General features: G+C 43.9%; 1 protein-coding gene across 16 annotated transcripts in view; it reads right to left on the bottom strand.

Annotated features, from left to right (window-relative positions):
- TNIK (TRAF2 and NCK interacting kinase) overlaps positions 1–19,066 on the bottom strand; it is a 275,815-nt gene extending 256,749 nt beyond the window's left edge. For 7 of the 16 annotated variants that reach the window (XM_083177759.1, XM_083177762.1, XM_083177757.1 and 4 more), the window contains exon 1: positions 18,700–19,063. In XM_083177759.1, the coding sequence (XP_083033885.1) occupies positions 18,700–18,756 (57 nt within the window). In that variant the 5' untranslated portion in view covers positions 18,757–19,063. Of the gene's footprint in view, positions 1–18,699 lie in introns of all 16 variants that reach the window. The other 9 variants (XM_083177768.1, XM_083177769.1, XM_083177767.1 and 6 more) reach the window with 5 other exon arrangements.
- Between the last annotated feature and the right edge of the window lie 966 nt (positions 19,067–20,032).

Below are 20,032 nucleotides of genomic sequence, written 5' to 3'. Positions count from 1 at the left end.
GGGAAGGATTTTTGCAAATCATTGAATAGGGCAAGGGGGGTTGGGCGACGAGGATGGCTTTTCGTGGACAAAATAATAATAAAAAAAAAGGTAAGGACATCCTCGTCATACAAACCCCCTTGCCGCCGCATTGAATATACCTCAAATTGGGAGCAGTGTTCCCTCTAAGCTGTGCGCACGTGCGCGCGCACACAACTCGACGAGCGTGCGCACAGACATTACAACAGAGCGCACAAAGCAGCAGTGGTCCCTTTTTGCAGTTGTGGACTCAATTAATGTGTGTTTCACCCATTAACTACATTGTGTGCTGTGTTTTGAATGTTTAAACATTTAATATCATTTTGAAGTAAAGTTAACACAAATGCTGAACGTCATTTTCCAGTTATATATCAGTGACGCACAAAAATTTAAATTTCCTTTCAAAGTTGCACAGCCAAAATCTTTTGCCGCACACAGCCTTTGTAAAATTAGAGGGAACATTGATTGGGAGGGATGTAATAAGTCTTGAAAAGTGATCAAATGGAGAGTGATCAACCACTAACCAATCAGCTACTTCCTGTTAATTTTTCAAACCCTGCCTGTAGCAGTTAGGACGTGATTGGCTGGTATTTTATCACTCTCCATTTTAGCACTTTAAGCTTAGTACATCAAGCCCTGTGTCCCTTAACAGCCTCAAAGATGTCAATTTACTAAACCTTTTGAAAATTAAGCAGTGCTGTTGCCCATAACAACCAGATAATGTCTATCATTTCTCTACTGCCTCCTAGAAAAAGATACACAGAATCGCATTGGTTGCTATGGGCAACATCAATTTTCGGTACTTGTTTCCTAGCACGGCCACAATTGTGTGGATCGTGTACCTTTAAGTTAAGGTACTCGATCCACACGATGGACCCGATTTCCTTTGAAATCAGGTCCATTTTGCCGGCAAAGGTTCAAAATCGGGGGCATCGCGTCGGTCGGGACCATTAACATTGGTCCCGACGCGATGCCCCCGATTTTGCCATAGGCTTCAATGTTAAAATATTTTTTAACATTGAAATCGGGAGGATCGCGTCGGTCTTGTGCCATTATAATGGCACAAGATGAGATGGACTTGATTAAGTCCATCTCACCTTTAAAAAAATGTGAAAAATTTGAAATGGGCCAATATGACCCATTTCACATTATAGATGTCCCCGTCGTCACCCCACGATAGACGCCAACCCGAAGCGTGGCGAGCGCAGCGAGCCCGCGAGGGGCGGCGGTGCGCGTCCTCCGACCTTTTCATTCCCCTACTATCCATGTCGGCGTGGAGTTGAGAATAGAATAGTGTGGCGAGCGCAGCGAGCCACTGAGCCCGAAGCGTGGCGAGCGCAGCGAGCCCCGCGAGGGGACGCGTATAACTTCACAGGTATACGCGTCCGCTCGCCACGCTTCGGGCTCGGTTCGGGCACACTATTCTATTCTCAACTCCACGCCGACGTGGATAGTAGGGGAATGAAAAGGTCGGAGGACGCGCACCGCCGCCCCTCGCGGGCTCGCCACGCTTCGGGTTGGCGTCTATCGTGGGGTGGGGTTTACGTCGTTAAATTTGGGGGTCTAGGGAATATTTTACATTGAATGCAATGTAAAATCGGGTCCCAGGGACCCGATTTACATTTCATTCAATCAAAAAATCGGGTCGGTCGCATCGCATGCGATGCGATCGACCCGATTTTTCCGACACGACCACCCCGATGTTAATCGGTGTGGCCGTGCTAGGAAACAAGTACCCAATTTTCATTCTTGAAGCTTTAGTAAATTTATCCCAAAAGACTGCCTTGAAATAAGGTGCCAGCTTCTGTGTTAAAGATAACTTTGGCATTGAGGAGTAGAAGCAGTATTTTGATAGTGATGGAAAAAAAATGCAAGACCCTCACTGAATCCTTATCGAAACTCATAAAGTGATAAAATACAAAGTAATCCGCTTCTATGGGTGGTATTCAATTGTTCCCACCCATCCCCAATAAACATGCTAATGGGACTTTTCCCATTGCACCCATTAGTTTTTTTTATGGCGCTCATTATGGTGGCTAAACCGGACCATACTGAGCACGATAAAAAGATCAATTGATTATCATCCCGTGACTTTACAAGGGAGACCAGGTGTGGTATAGCAATGAAATACTGCCCTAATTTACTACAGCTTAACAGTTGTGGGACTTCTTTACCAGCATAGCTACTCTTCGTGGACTTTGTCTTTCAGCTTCACTTTCTCTCAACATCTTTTTCACTGAACACATGCGTTTTAGTGCTGCATTTTTGTTACATTCCATGCAAATTGTATTTAGTTTGTTTTTGGAAATTATCTCTGCCCAAAAAATGGTGTGTGATTAACTCAAACAGCAAGATGCCAGATTATAAACATATGCTTTTATAGTTAACTCTAAAAAATTGTACTATTTAGAATGACTATTCCGTTATACTCTCTCTTTAATTGCAACTTTTTATTCTGACTCCTACTGCAGAATAACTGCTCGGTTTACCCTGAATTAAGTCATTATTTTACTAGCCTGAAATTAGCACAGTCATAAAAGCAGTACTGAAAAGGTGCAATATGCAGTCTAAAGTAAAAGAAAGGGTAGGTTGCCAATACCTTTTATTAATATTTAGGAAACAAACAAATGCTATTAATTAGTAAAAAATATGTAATCAACACCTGCAATGCTGAGGCTTTTCACACCCCAGAGCTAAACCTATTTTGTAATCTTTTGTTGGACTGGTCACACAGTAATTAGCACATCAATTCTTCCTTGGTTTTTATCTTCAGAAGGCTTTGAGTTTTCAGAAAACCGCATTTTATTCCCTATGCCTCCTGATACATTGACGACAATCTACCCAAAATGTTTTGTTTTGGCTACTGATTGTGCAAGAAAGCAAAAGGTGTTTTATTTTTTTCTAACCAGCAACAATTATTACTATGTGGTTCTTGTTTTGGCATCAATGTGCCTTTCCAAAACAGTAAAGCCAGGGTTCTATACATTCTATTCATAACAAAAATATGCAATTTAAGAGGTGTTTTATTTTGTGAACTCAAATGAATATTGAAGCCCAGAAAGTAATATCAAACTACTGGTTTTATCAGCTAGGAGCAACCCATAGATGTTTTTTAAGCCATTAATGGAGACGTAACAGAGTACTGAACTCCCCCATTTTTTGATTTCGTAAAGCTTTATTCAGCACAGGATGTTACCATGATGACAATAAAACCCAACCAGGGAATAGCAGTAGGGAACTAAAGAAATAAAACATTTTGAATTTTAAAAGTGAATTCATGTTAAGACTACTTTACATTCCCTTTTGATCTGAAAAGATTAAATGTGTATCTCATGCTTCCAATAATCTTCACAGAAAAATCAAATAGAAGACTCCTTTTCTTTAATTATATTTTGTTACAGGACAATTAATACTTTGTATTCTTATAAGCCTTTTTGCCTCCAATTTATAATTTTTTTTTTACATGTCTTTTCAGATTACCATAAACTGGGGAGAAAATTAAAAAAATATACATAGGTTTATACAAAATTGTACAACATAAAAATTCTTTGCCTGAATAGAATCACGTTTAATATTTTTTTCTACTGCTTAGGCCAGGGGTTCCCACATGGGGTGAGTCATGTCGGTGGTGTAAAGCTGCATACACCTCATACACACTAGGCATCTTAAAAAAAAAAATAATAATTATCGCACAGAAGGTCCCTTCGGATTGGAATATTTTTAAAAGTCTAGTTGTGAGGTTATAAGACTCACTGTAAATCTGTAATTACTATATTTTATTAGGTGTAGTAATTAATGTACTATTTTAGTCCGTCGGTACCCTCTTATTCTCCATAGATGTTTCTATCCCCCAAATCTGTGTGTATTTCCAGATCAGATCGCTCTTGCCCTAATATGGTCTGCCAGGAAATACCCAGGAAATAATTCACCAAAAGGTTATGTCCCATTACCATAATTTTGTTCCTGCTATCACAGGAGGGTGTTAGCTGAGGGACAATCTTCACAGGGGGTGATCCAATTCCCCTGCTACCAACAGGAAATGTTCACAGGGGGTAATCAGGACATAATGTAATCAGACTATGATTGTGTCTCTACCTTCAGCTCCTTTGTGTCAATACCAGACTTAGTGGAACCCGGCACCACAGGGGGTGATCAGCCCATAATGTAATCAGCCGATTATTGTTCCTGCTGTTTACATGAGGGGGATAGCTGAAGGACAATCACCACAGGGGGTGATCAAATTCCCCTGCTATCCACAGGAAGGTTGTCCACAGGGGGTGACCACCACACAACGTAATCTTGTGTTGTATTGTATCTTGCTCTGCATATCCCTGGCCACTTCCAGACTTACTGGAACCGACCCAGCAGGGGGGGCAGCAGCAGATGTACAGCTGGATATTACCTGGGGGGATGTGTCTGACTCTTGAATCCACCAATCAAGATCCACTGCAAGCCCACTTTTGGTTTGTGAACCGTGGGAATTTGAGAAGTTTTTAAAATGACTTGCAGACTAGCCAGGAGGAGATTTTGATGGACTGTCCTGGACTAAGAGGTTATGCTCTGTCTAGGTATCGTGTGGACTTTTTTGCTATTACAGCTGTGTGGATAAGTGATAGTTTGCCCTGTGGAACTGATCTGGGACTGTGACTATACAAGGACTGTCTGTTTGGGCCTGCTACCTGAATATCTTTCTACTCTGCAATTTACCTTTACCACTGTTTATTGTCTATTTGTGCGTGCTGTGGAAAATAAACCGTTCTTCTGGTTTCATCTGCTCGGTGTCTGAGTGATTGAGGAACTCGTACCCTCACATTTGGCGGCAGCGACAGTGGGATCATTCAGACACCAACCATCGAGCACAGAAAGCACAGAGAACAGAGGATCAGACCATATGTAAGGAAACGGAAAATGCAATAAGGTGATGTTCAGCAAGTGAGCAGGTGTCAGTCCTGTGAAAGGGAAAATGTTTCCAAGGGAAGGAGCAGAGGAGCTCAGGGATGGAGGTTCTTCAGTGTATCGGCAGGCTGGGAAGCCGGATCTGTTATTTATTGTCAGAAAGATGCATTATATCTGGGAGTACTGGCAAGAAGCTCAGCAGATGGTCAGCGGGTGGAGAGTATCCAGCATACAGGACAAGTTGTGTTACCTGGGGGATGCATTCCTGCACTGTAAAGGTGAGGCCACCTCGTGGAATCTGCTGGGAGAGCCAGAGTTTGTAGAATTTACAGAGGAAGTGATTGCTACAGTTACCCAGATGCTACAAAGAGGACAATATTCTGAGGCTGAAGGACAAGTCCAGAATAAATTGATGCCCCAGATAGAACCAGAGGAAAGGTCTAGAAGGGGGCTACTGCAATCTGGGCAGACAACCGAGGGGTCTGCCACAGAATTAATTGTTACCGCAAGAGAAGGGTCGTTGTCAGGGGGGCCCCTAACTGCCCTTGAAGAAATGAGTATGGAGGAGCTGATAGCAGAATGTCAGCTGCGAGGTATACCAGTTCAATCCTGCACACGCAGGAAAATCCTTCAGCAGATCCTTCACGATCAGGAAGATCCTACAAATGCCTTTGCTGATTATCGGGCATGTATCCTCCATTTCGGGGCACAGTTGAGTGTGTGGGAACAATTGCAGTGTCTGGAGGAGTGCTTCGTGGTGGCAGAGGAAGAGGCGATTGATCGGGGGCTCCTGGATACCCCAGCATGGCAAGATCAGTGTCGCAGGGGGCGTGATGAAAGGCACCGTTTGCAACTGCTTCTCCCCCATCCGAGGGAGGAAGCTGCTCAGTGTTCTATACAGGGGGAGGTTATCCCCAAAGTGAAGGAGGTTATTCAGGAGGAGCTGCACTACAGCTTCCCTTTTGCTGAGATGGAAGATGAGCTATTATCCTGCTGCCAGGGGATCTATGAGGACTGCGTCCAAGAAGAGATCGCCGTGGTTAGAGGAGTGTTCGACAACATCCAGGCCACAAGCATACCAGTCGCAGATGATGTCGTGCTTCAGGCTGCCCAGCATATTCAGCTGGGGAAGGAGGTTATCCTGGAGACTGAGGACTGCGCAGAGGAAGCGGCAGGTGAGACCCAGGCTTTTGAGGGGGTAGTACTGGCCGTGGACCAGCTTGCCCTGCAGCCACCAGCGGAATTGTTCCTGATGGAGGGTCCCTCCTCAGCCCTGGACATTGAGACCAAATGCTGGGCTGAAATTTGCCATGCCCCTAGTTTGGATTTGGGGGAGGAAGGACATGACGGGGTGGTGGAAGTGCCAGGGCCAGAGCCCCTATATTGGCCTGCTGTTTGGCCCCTGTTCCTTGGGCAAGAGGGGGAGGTGGAAAGTGGTCCCTGCCCCATTGTGCCCGAGGCACAAGTATTAGTAGGTTACAATGTTGCAGAGGGGGGGTACCCAGAATCCGAAGAAGAGGAATCGCTACATCCCTTGTTAGTTCCAATGTATGACTTAGACTGTAATCATGCCCTTGCTGGTTCTGCAAACCAGCCGCCGTTTACAAGATGGGTTTGGTATGATGTCACCCTGTGGGACTCAGGTGGTAGATCCAAACCTCAGATTCTCTGCTCTGCCTCCCACTACAGGTTGTTATTGGTTCCAGAACAGCTTGGTACCGGGACTACAATAGTAGGGGAAGGAATGTGAGGTTATAAGACTCACTGTAAATCTGTAATTACTATATTTTATTAGGTGTAGTAATTAATGTACTATTTTAGTCCGTCGGTACCCTCTTATTCTCCATAGATGTTTCTATCCCCCAAATCTGTGTGTATTTCCAGATCAGATCGCTCTTGCCCTAATATGGTCTGCCAGGAAATACCCAGGAAATAATTCACCAAAAGGTTATGTCCCATTACCATACTTTTGTTCCTGCTATCACAGGAGGGTGTTAGCTGAGGGACAATCTTCACAGGGGGTGATCCAATTCCCCTGCTACCAACAGGAAATGTTCACAGGGGGTAATCAGGACATAATGTAATCAGACTATGATTGTGTCTCTACCTTCAGCTCCTTTGTGTCAATACCAGACTTAGTGGAACCCGGCACCACAGGGGGTGATCAGCCCATAATGTAATCAGCCGATTATTGTTCCTGCTGTTTACATGAGGGGGATAGCTGAAGGACAATCACCACAGGGGGTGATCAAATTCCCCTGCTATCCACAGGAAGGTTGTCCACAGGGGGTGACCACCACACAACGTAATCTTGTGTTGTATTGTATCTTGCTCTGCATATCCCTGGCCACTTCCAGACTTACTGGAACCGACCCAGCAGGGGGGGCAGCAGCAGATGTACAGCTGGATATTACCTGGGGGGATGTGTCTGACTCTTGAATCCACCAATCAAGATCCACTGCAAGCCCACTTTTGGTTTGTGAACCGTGGGAATTTGAGAAGTTTTTAAAATGACTTGCAGACTAGCCAGGAGGAGATTTTGATGGACTGTCCTGGACTAAGAGGTTATGCTCTGTCTAGGTATCGTGTGGACTTTTTTGCTATTACAGCTGTGTGGATAAGTGATAGTTTGCCCTGTGGAACTGATCTGGGACTGTGACTATACAAGGACTGTCTGTTTGGGCCTGCTACCTGAATATCTTTCTACTCTGCAATTTACCTTTACCACTGTTTATTGTCTATTTGTGCGTGCTGTGGAAAATAAACCGTTCTTCTGGTTTCATCTGCTCGGTGTCTGAGTGATTGAGGAACTCGTACCCTCACACTAGTGTATAAGCTCAATATCGTTAATGCCCCCCACGCCTGCTGTCAGATTTACATGCAGGTCAATTTTAACCAAAGACCTGAATGAGGAGCGGGGTGAGTGAAGTCGCTGAATGGTATCAGTTTATGATATTCCCAGCGATTTTACATGAAATTGCACCCGTGTGTACTCACCTTTATTCATGTTATGCCACACAATAGTACACCTTTACCACCAATATAGCTAACTATATCAGCAGTGTCTCTAGTCATATAGTGTGTATGTGGCTAAAGGCAGCTAACGGTACTGTTAACAATTTCCCTAAAAGCTGCAGAATAAATAAAAACTGACCATCTAGTTTATGAAAACTGTATCTTTAGCTTTCGTACACACTGAATGATATGCACCTAGTCATATCCATGGGCAAAATTTGACTGCAAGTACAGAAAAGAAAGGGAGGGGTAGATAATGACTGGCAGGAGTGTGAATCATTATTGTACATACACACTCAATGATATGCACAATATAGTTTACCATACCAGACCGTTATTGTTCAAATTATCTGCTTCCAACGGTAAATCCGTTTCTATGAATCCACAGGGGCCACTGGTGGTCTTTAAAACGGTTATAGAGTGTGGTTAGTGGTAACTAGGCACATACTAAATTTACAAGTGTAGGGCTCCTCCCCTCTACTACCCATCAACCCCCAGTTAGGAAAATGTAGACCGAGAGGAGATGGGAAGTGATAGGAACAAGAAACACATACATACTAATGGAACAAAAACTGGCAGGTGACAGAGCAGGGAGGGCTTCCAGTGGCCCCTGTGGATTCAGAGAAACAGATATATAACAGTAGGTACCAAAGTCCTATTTTCTCTTTCATCCAGCAGGGGCCGCTGGAGGTCTTTACATAGGGGATATTCCAAAGTTATCCCCACGGGAGGGACAGCTCTGAGGATCCTCCTCCACACGCTTAAGTTCAGGACTTTGCCCATGCTGCACTCCTTCAGTGGAACGCGCTCCCCCACTCCATTAGACTCTCCCCGACCTTGCAAAGCATCTAACGGGCACTGAATACTCACCTATTCATCAAAGTGTACAATTCCGCTGCATAAACTAGTCCTGAGGCTGGTTCTCCGACCCCCTGTCGGTTTACATCATGCTATCTAGCCACCTCCCAGTTGCTTGAAAATCTTGTAATCTGTCTGTCTCCCCTTCCTACTAGATTGTAAGCTCCTCAGAGCAGGGCCCTCTTCCCTCCTGTTGTCAAAGCACTTTTCTCTTCACATTTTACTCGCAGCTCTCCAATACTCAAACACTCAGTGAAAATCTTTGTCCGCATTGGTCACAAGCCTCTAGTAGAATGTTGATTGAGTCCTCACTACCTCTATTTAAGCTGTAATATGTATTGAACTGTGGCGCTCTTTACTTGTACCTGTCTCCATGTACTGTGCCTTTGTATGGCGCTGCAAAACACTTGTGGCACCTTATAAATAAAATTATAATAATAATCCTGCAACACCAAACTGGCAAAGTGTGCAGACAAAGAAGCAAAAAAGTGTCAAACTTATAGAATTTCACAAACTTATAGACGACCAAGTCGCTGCACGGCAAAGTTGCGTAGAAGAAGTACCTCGTCTAGCAGCCCAAGACAGCCCCACCGATTTAGTGGAATGGGAAGAAAGAAGAAGTGGGAGATCTACTTGTGGAGACTTAAGCCTGTTGAATGACAAGTCGGGTCCACTGAGCCGACGTCTGCTTAGAAGACGGCCAACCATGTTGAACAGCATCATAAAGAATGAAGAGAATCAGTCTTTTGTAATGACACCATTCTGGAAATCTAAATCTGTTAGGCTCGGGCAACATACTGAGATGAAGAGTCACACAAAAGGATCACGCAACAAAGGAACCACGATCGGTTGATTCAGAAGAAACACCCAAACCACCTTAGGCAGAGAGGAGACCTGCATACGTAGTTCAGCTCTATCTTCATGAAAAGATCAAATACGGGTTTTTACAGGATAGCACTCCTAGCTCTGACACGCTGCGTGCCGAAGCGAGGGGCATCACCATTTTCCAAGAAAGATATATTTCAAGTTATCCTCCTCCAAAAGGTTCAAAAAAGTGTTTGATTGTTTAATAGTAGGCTATCGAATTAGCCCCCATTTTTCCAGCTCAATTTACATAAATTGAGTGAAAACAAAAATTAGCAGACCTATGTGGTTTCGCAGCTGCAATCAGGTAAAATATGTATGGTTATCATGGATTTGGTTTTATCTGCCTGAAGCCAATGAAACAAAACCCGGATAACTTCTATCATTAGGGATAATTTCATAGCTCCGGGGAGTTAGAAAGCTGCAGTAAATTACCGCAGCCAATTGGATTCCAGCCTTAAGGTGTAAAGAAAGTAGATGAGCAACAGTTTATCTTCAAGAACTTATGACCAGAAAGAGTCTATATTTCAAAAACAAAAAGGTTTGTGGAAGTTAAGTCCTGGTAGGAGGCGGTGTAATTCTTCGTTAAGGACTATACTATAGTAAGCCATATTACCAGCAGCATATTGCCAATCTAAACTTTGCATGTGGCCAGCAACACTGGCAGTGCCACAAGCAGATTATCCGTAGTTACTGTACACCAACTGTTGCGCACAGTTGGTCTAGAGAGTAAAAACACAGAATATATAAAGTGTACCCCAATGATCCGTCCCTGCATGGCTATCATGAACTTCCTGCACACTTATGCCCTGTTTCCATTCATCTTTCTGTCAGTAGGAACTTCTGCAATGACCACATTTTCAAGTATCAGAAGTTATTATTTTTTTGCTTTTGGAAGCAAGCATTCATGGATTGTGTGGGGAGCATGAAATTGCAAAAAATCATTTTTTTGGTGCCCACACTTCCGATTCAGCAGTTCACCCAATACTTTGTCTAAGCCTAGTGCATTTAGGCAGCCAGAGCAATTAAATTGAATAGCAACCATAGGCCAAACATTTTATTCAGTTATTGTTTACCGGTTATCCTTAGATTTAGTTATATAATTGCTGGACAAAGTTGTGCTTTTGTTTGCCCACACATATTATGACTGGCAGCAACAAGCAATGTTTTTGCCTAACACATGGACTATAAATAATTTGACTTGGTCACGGGCCACCAACTCATTACACCCAGTTTGGATACCACTTGCTTAAGTTTATTCTCACCTTAAAATCACAATTGTCATGACAACTGCTTTAAACATCACTGGGAGATCAAATCTTGCTTTAATGCCCATACACACTGGACGATTTTGAGCTGAAAGCCGCTTAAAACACCAACTTTGAGCGGATTTCAGCTCAAAGCTGCCCAGCCCAGTGTGTAATGTCCGGCGATGTGCGCTCCCACATCATCGCCGGGAAAGCCGATCATCTGCTGGTATTACCAGCAGATGAGGGGCTTTGTGGCCGGCTTTGCATTGCGCTGCGCTATGCAAAGCTGCCCGCCTCCCGCTGACAGGGGGAAAGCAGCTCAGTGTGTATACACCGCTAACCATACACGCTGGGCATAATCGCCTAGTGTTTATGGACCTTTAGGCATTGGTAGCCTTTTTGAAAGTCAACATAATGTAAAAGAAAACTCAGTTAAGTTTGAGAAAAGTTTAACCTCAGATTGTAGTGCAATATGTAACATAACACTTGAATGCTAGTTAGGTTTCAAACATTATCATGTGGATTTTCCAGTTTTTTTCACTTAACCTGAATTATGGGAAATAATAAACCTCTGTTTATGAGAAAATTGTTATGTGCTGGGTGGATAGAAGATGAGAATTTAAAAAGGTAGGTTCTTTGTTTATTAAAGCAGAAAACTCAGGAATGCAAACTAGTCAAAGGAATGCTTAACCGGTTTACAAAAAGGTATTTATTTGTAAATAATCACTGTTACCACAATAATGCAGCACTATTTTGAAGTAAGGATCAATCACTAAACTATAATATCATCATCGGTATTCAGTAAACATGGCCACTATACTGGACTGCTGATAACATACTGTTCTATGTTGTTCACAAGAATAATTAAGAAACCTTAATAGTTTAGGTTCTACTGAATCTTATCATTTATCTGATACAACATAGAATATTTTTGTCGGACAGTCATGTCTAGATCACTACATGTATTACCCTAGTAGAGAATTAGGCAATGGATATATTTTGTCGAAATTAATGTCAACATGCAAACAAACTACAGACAATCAGCATGCACACATTATACAAATGTTAACATGATTACAATGACTGACAGACATGACATGTTTCGGCGGCTCAAGTCATGTCTTCTGAGGTCATCGAGGAAGTCCTGATGACATTCGGCTCTTCATGAAGTGCTGTAAGTATGACTAACCCTCCCCCTAGTGCTGACCATAACCTTTTTTCCCCGTAGCCTAATTATTCGCTGCTGGTCCTTTCACATCATTTGTCATCATTTCACATGTAAACATGCTTGTTGCATGGACCACTGTGACACAGCTGGGCAGATGTATACTTGTCTGAATCAGACACTATCAGAGCTAGTTCAGGTCTGCCAACTTGTCTTTCCAGTGGGTACTCATATTTACTATTATACAGTGGGGGTCGACAATATTGGCCGCTATTTCTGACAGGGGAAATAGCGGCTGCCGCCTATTCAATGGCTTTTCCAACATCATTGAAGGCAGATTCTAACAAAACAAAACATATCTGACTTTAAAACTAGTCAGAATTGTTTTGACGGAAACGGCCGCGGATTGTTAAATTCGTGCCCGTTTTCGCCGACATGCCCGCTTTGACACTTGACAGACCGAACCTTGAATTCCCTTTGTCGAGCGGAGTGAAAAAAGGCCCAGGATTCCGACTGTCGGACGTTCCGAGTCAGAATCGGAATTGAATACCACTCTAAGAATGACTACAAATAGTTTTTGACTTTTTAAGTTGAGTTACAGGATAAAACTATTGCAGTACAACTATTGTAATTTCTTCTGATTCTAGTCATTTTAATACACTAGGCGGGATGCACTTAAATCCACGGCCCCACTTTGCCAGCTACCGCATAGATAATTATCGCATATGCACTAACATGTGATAATTATTGCAAAGGACAGTTCTTGTGTTGAACTGCCCTTTGCGATGCACCCAGTGATGTGCATCGGGTCCCTGGTGGCTCCCTCCTTCCTCCCTTATCCATCCAGCAGATGATCCTGCTGCAGGCTCGGCCTTCTCCCTGCACCCAGAAGGGGATGTGGGGCTAGGGAGGAGGAGGTCACTGGTCCATGCAACACAGCAGTGTGCTGCCTTTACTCCGGTGAGGGGGGGGGGGGGCGGTGTGTGTCAGTGCAGGGCGGCAGGGGTCCGTGCGGGGCGGCAAGGTTTGTGATAAAAGCCCATAGGCTTCTATGGGGCTTTGACAGCTTTTGCTGGCGATACACACACCCGATACAAAGCGATAAACCCGTGCGTGCGGGTTTTCCTGCATATCAATATGCGGTAAAAACCCAGATAACGGGGTTTTTACCGCATTTTTGGCTTAGAGTATCCCGCCCATTGTGTGGATATTTGTAAACAAAATCTATTAAAAATAATATTCACTAAAGTGAATTAGTTATTTTTATAGCAAGTCATTAAATCAGTTTTCACACCAGGAACAGTGGACGCACTTCTTCTATACTAATAAAAGATACTGAAATACAACTAAATAAAATCTAGTGTGACATTTAATAGCTATTTGAAACAAACTCTGGTCTTTTACATAGAAATAAAAAGGTTATTCGCCATCATTCAGTGGTAATCCGGAAAAGACAGAATAAACTAACCACGTTAACTTGAATCATTGAATGTTGGCCCTCTGAAAGTGAATTCATTCACATATGTACTCAGTACTTGGTTTGGGCTCCTTTTGCATTAATTACTGCCTCAATGTGGCGTGGCATGGATGCTATCAGCCTGTGGCACTGCTGAGGTGTTAGGGAAGACCAGGATGCTTCAGCAGAGTTGTTCGGTCTCATGTTTCTCTTGGCAATGCCGAACAGATTCCAGATTCTCTACGGGGTTCAGGTCAGGTGAGTTTTCTGGCCAATCCAGAACAGTAATCCCAAGGTCAATGAACCAGGTTTTGTACTTTTGGTAGTGTGGGCAGGTGCCAAGTCCTGCTGGAAAATGAAGTCAGCATCTCCATAAAGCTTGTCTGCTGAAGGAAGCGGTAAGTGCTCTAAAGTGTCCTGGTAGACGGCTGCATTGAGTCTGGACTTAATAAAGCACAGTGGACCAACACCACAGTGGCAACATATGAAAAAGTTCAACATGAGGTTCATGTTGTGAAGTCGGGCTCGTTCTGCAAGATCCCATGCTCAAGGCTGTCGAGGAAGACAGCATTGAATAGGGCCCGGCGGCCATCTCCCTCTGAGATTTTGAATTTGGGGTTTTCATAAGCTGTGAACCATAATCAGCAAAATAACAAACAAAGGCTTGAAATATCTCACTTTGCATGTAATGAGTCTATAAAATACAGTATATTTGTTTCAGCTTTTAGGTTGAATTATTGGAATAAATGAACTTCTACACAATATTCTCATTTTTCAAGTTTCACCTATACTCAATTTAGTTTTATGACTGAGCAGTTAAACAGAAAATTGAATATTCAATGATTAACATTACAAAGAATTTCAGGAATCAATCACAGATCAATACATTCTAATATTATGGCAATTGGACACCACAGAGTGGTAGCAAAAGAAGGCTGAGAAAAGAGGAGGGGGAACAAGTGACCCTGCATGCCACAAATTATTGCTATCCAGAGGGCTGATACTAGAAAATTTCTAAGTCAATCAATAAGTCGCTACCATTTGGTTGACATACATATGGTAAACATGGACAAAAGGTCACAAGCAAAGGGTCGACTTGACTTAGGCAACACATGAAAAAGGTCAACATGAGGATCATTTTTTATTTTTTTTACTTTTTCATACGCCACCATCCATGAGGCCTTTCATTGGAAATGGTAAAGTGTGCCCAGCGCAGTAAGGCACCTATTCCAAGGCATGGTGATTGAAGCATGGCATGCAAGGGGACACAGTACACTGTTTGGGGGTCCGTGTGCCTAGGTTAAAGGTTCTTGAGCACCATTGGCATTTTATATCTCTGTATATGTGTCAATATCATGCTGAAACTTTTCGTGTGTACCTTTTTCCTTGTGCATATCAGCCTTTTGAGGGTTGGTACTGGGAAGGTTTGGCTGCCTACTATAATGAAATAAACCAGTGGATTGTCACTACACCGAGCCAACCAACTCTCATAATAACCCACTGTTAAACCCCTTTTAGAACATCCAACTATCTGGGAATTTCCTGGCATTTTGACTGCTGGGTAATTTTCCAGCATCCTTTCACACTTACAGCAGCAAATTACCGGGTGAAGCAGTTCTACCTGGTAATTTGCTGAAAAACACAGGGTTTTTCTATGTCTGAAAGGGTCAACCCGGGTCGAAAATCCCAGCTCCTCAACCCAGGGAAAAAAGAAGGGTCAGAGACCCAAGTTTTAACACCCAGGTTGACCGTTTCAGACATACCAAAATTCCAGGTTGATGCGCGTTCATGTGCAAAAACCTGGGATTTTGGAGTATGCCTGAAAGGGGTATGACTTGCTCATTTCTAGCCCATCTGTGTCACCCGTCTGTCTGCCCCTCCTCTTTAGAATGTAAGCTCTCACGAGCAGGGCCCTCTCTTCCCTAATGTGCTTTTCCTTCTCTTAAACCATCTTTGACGGCACCAAATCCTATGGTATTCTGCCATGTTGATTCTTATTTCAGTGTCTTCTGCTGATGCAGCTACGTGTATGTACCCTGTACTTGTCCTCTACTGTAAATCACATTTTTACTTATTATTTATTAACAGTTTCTTATATACAGATGGGTCTTTTCCCATCTTGGCAGGGGATGGCGCTGGCGTCGCCAGCCGCCATCCCCCGCCAGCGCCATGGCGATCGTGAGAAGGGGACGCGCGCGCACGAGAGGCGCGCGCGTCCCCTTCCGACGGCGCTTCCATACGTTTCCCCGCCGGCTTGCCGGCGGTAACCCGGGGTCCCCGCCGACTGCCCGCACCCCCCCTAACCCCCCCCTAACCCTGTCCGTCTCCCTGAGGCGGAGACGGACAGGGTTTCCGTCGCGCTAGCGACGGAGACTGAGACGCGCGTGCGCGTGAGACGCACGCGCGTCTCAGTCTCCTCGCTGGCGTGGCTGCTGGCGGGTCGCCAGCGCAGACGCCATGGCGACCCGCCAGCAAGGATGGGACAAGACCCATCTGTAGAACATATTCAATTGTGCTTTACAATAGGAGACAGTGATACAACAATCTGGGTATTTACAGACAGTCAAAGGTATGAGTTAAAGGCCCTGCTTGCAAGCTTACAATCTATATGGAAATAGGCATTGATACAAGGATATAAATTATTTATTGCATAGAGTCCACCAGAATGCAAATGTTCCTGGTGTGCTGTATGATACGGTGACCCAGCAGTTTGGCCAGGGTTCAGGAGGGTGAAAAAGAAAGAGGATTTCTGTGGCCTGTACAGTGGGGATTTGATTGGATAGGACAGGTATATGTGCTCTGTTAAGTCCCTTTTTGCTCATTTCAGCTCAGCACCCCCGGGGGAGCTGAAAAGCCAATGCCGGCAGCTGGACACACCTGAAGTGAGCTACAGTTAAATAGCCCCTTAAGAGCCCTCTAGTGGCTGTCTGTGCAAGCACATTTGAATACAGCCCACTGCATCAAAAGAGCAAAGTTTTCAAGTAAAGGATAGCTTCTGGCTCATGACTTCTAACCCCGCATTCCTTCCATAAAGGGTCACTAATAGATACGCCAATTATACTAGAAGCCACCCAAGGCCAAACATTAGCAGCCTTGCTCTGTACTCTATATGGCATAAAATGTCTCGTTTGTGAAGGCCACGTTTGAGTCTTTGGAAATAGATTATGGTCTCTACACACTTTACATGATATATTTGCAATAGATGTATTGTCCTACTAGTTTTGCATAAATAGTTCTAAGTAAAGAAAATCTGAAATGTAGCAATGTAATATAGGAAACAGGACAGCACAAGCTAACATGGTAATTAACACCCATTAGCAGTAGTAAGATTAAACACACCCAGGCACCCACAGGTGAATATAGATTGGATACCCGACAGGTCTGTGTTAAATAAAGGAGGATGATAACCTGTCTTCTAGATATTCTGCTTTGACAGGTCACATGCACAAGGTAATTTCTGCTCCATATGTTTGACCCTCACATAAACCTCAAGGCGAATCATTGAGGTGGGGGAAAAACTAATGAACGGCAATATAGGAAAACTCTAAGGACTTCTTTATTTTCAGCTCAGGCAGCAAATATACTATTGATCCTAAATCAGACAGTGTGAAATAATTGGACGCCATCAATGCATCACTATAGTTTCTGACCTTCCACAGTCCTCATAAATTCTTCCAAGTCCTATGAAGCAAACAGGAGCGTAGGCTGCATCCATCACAAACAGGATATCAGCTAATGTCCTTTACTTTGGACTGCAACAATTGTAGCAAATATGCATATTACTGTACATTCTAAATCCAACCTGCTCTGACAATCACAACGATGCCAATGCCATGTATTTTTCTATGTGCTCAAAGATGCAGCATATAATTGGTCTTTTGTAACAACCTTTCTGGATGAACAGTATAAAACGATAAGGGATGATCATTTTATGCACTGTATTTTTACTACAGTCTCTGGGCTGATCTAGCCAGAGAGCCTGTACAATGGAGCAGATGCCAGTCTCTCATTCAAGCAATATGACTAGCCTTGTCCATGTTTTGTCTCAGTGACTGTGGAACAGTCTGACACATTACAAAGAAGGGCTTTTCTTAAAGACCATGTGAGCATGACATGCAAGACACTGCTGTAATTTTATTAGCATAGGTCATTTCAAGAAGGCACGGGGTTAATACGCTTAATAATTCACTGACCACTGTCACAGCAGCATCTATACAATGCACATCACTATTCTTGCCTGCTTTTCCAGTGCATATGCACATTAGATAAGAATGAACATGGCAGCCACTTACAATAATGGATGGCATGCTGTAGGAAATGCTAGATGGGAAGAGGGAACGCTGGGCTAGCATCAATGTGTTGGTAGTATAGAAAGGACAAGAACCACAAAAAAATTGCACGGTAATAGCCTGTTCTAACAGTGGACCTGTGACCCCAGGGCAGAACACAAATGCCTGGTTACTATGCCATCAACCTCATTGTCTTTAAGGCTCCAAGGCAGGCAAGCACTGCTCATGCAATACACATAGTAATAGGCTCTGCCTCAGCAATATCAGGAATGCAGCAAATGATAGCAGCTATTGTAATGCAATCTGGCTAATAGAATATTAAGAGTAAAAAGGTGAAATCTCAGGAGTTCTTAATGACTGCTGCCATACAAAGGGGAGGGAGAGCAGACTGCAGGCACATACCATAAATGCTGCCTCACCTATAGGGACATAGGAATAAAGGAAGGGCCATGGCAGGGAAGCCTGTAACATGCATTTAAACATCAGCCAAAAAAAATATAGAAAAATTATATATATATCCAACATACATATATACATCTAGCAATTGCACACGTACATATGTGCAAGGGCTTTATTAATGCATCCCTTCTGTACATAAATGGATGCTCACTACACTGCAATTGTAGCACAGCAATGTCATTATACTGTATTGGAATAAAGCAGTGATGCCCTGGATATGTCAGGTCACCAGCTGTGGAATAACGTGCATCACACACAGCTCCTATGTAAGCCTACACGTATGTACATGCAGGCTGAGCATGCATTCCAGAGCCAGTGACAGGACAAGTAGAGAACTGTCGGAGAATGATGGGGAGATAAGGCGGCTACAACAGTACATGGCTGCTCCCATTCATCCACAGCAGCCCCGCCGCATCGCCTGCCCCTTACCCTCAGCGCAGAAAGGTCTATCTCATCCAGGCTGCGAGCCGGGGAGTCGCTCGCCATGTTCCCTCCGCTCTGGTTATGCCGGCTCCACCTGTCTTATTATTCCAGCGTGCGGCTGTAGTGCTTCCCGGAGCCCGGGAGCCGAAGGAGTGCGCCCGGAGCCCGGGGGGGAGAGGGTGTGCTGTGCGCTTGTGACTGGAGAGGAGGGTGTGTGCGCCTGTCAGTACGGCGGCGGGTCTCAGCGAGGCCGGGCGGGAGGGTGTATGAAAGACATGCTGTACGAAGGGGCAGTGTAGTAATGAGGCACATACACAGTGAGGGAGGCTAGGATGGAGGCGAGCGGCTGCTGTCACAGCTTCCTGGGAGGAGCCAGACAGCGGGGGGCGTGTCTCCGGGCGGCGATGTTGCAGAGCCTGCGGTTTCCCCTCGGCGCTATAGCACGGCCCAATGTACTATATACATAGGTGATTAGGGTAGCGCTGCGGACACAAGCCCATCTCCCCCTATGCGAGCAGCAGCGCCCCCTACAGGGTAATGCACCTGCGGCTGTCACTCAGCATCTCACTCCTGCTTGGGGCACATTGAGCAGCCTCCCAAACCCATCCAGCGCATCCTCTCAGGTACCGGTGCAGCAGATGGCGGCCAGTAATGAGTTACACTGATTCTGATATTTACACAAGTTCTGTTCATCGCAAATTACCCCTCTTGTGGTGCCTTACCCTCTAACAGATGCAATGTCTGCTGCACTAAAGGTTTTAGAATGTAATCTCTCACGAGCAGGGCCCTCTCTCCTCATGTGCTATTAGAATATAATATCTGCCACCCTGTCTTTATTTACCATGGGCTTGTCCTAAATTGCCTTGTACTGTAATTTGTTATATTCTTGCTTTTTGCTCATGTATCAGGTGCTGCGGAACCCGTGTGGCGCCATATAAATAATAATTTGTACTGTGGCTACCTTTTTTTTTTATCAAATGGTCCTTGTAAATTGTCACTTTTTTATTTACTCAAGTTAAAGTTTCAAACAATAATTAAATATATATTATTTTTAATTATATGTGTTTTGAGTTTTTATGTTTTGAAAAAAAGACTCATAGTGATACATCTAGCAGGGGCATGTCAATATTTCAAATGTCCACTGAAGTAAATATGTAAAAACATACAAAGACATGAAAAACAATACAAATAAACAGGCAATACTATTTCTAAATAGATAGCCATACAAAACATAGGACAATACACAAACTGGGAGGAAAGGGAACAAAGTGAAACAGTCTACTCAAAATAGCAGCGACTCACGTCAGCGCAGTAATGACATTTGCACAAGATTTAAACT

The sequence above is a fragment of the Crinia signifera genome, chromosome 3 (assembly GCF_055691185.1).
Source record: "Crinia signifera chromosome 3, ASM5569118v1, whole genome shotgun sequence".
Taxonomy (NCBI): domain Eukaryota; kingdom Metazoa; phylum Chordata; class Amphibia; order Anura; family Myobatrachidae; genus Crinia; species Crinia signifera.
The sequence above is the reverse complement of the archived record's forward strand: the minus strand, read 5'-3'. Positions and strand labels throughout refer to the sequence as shown.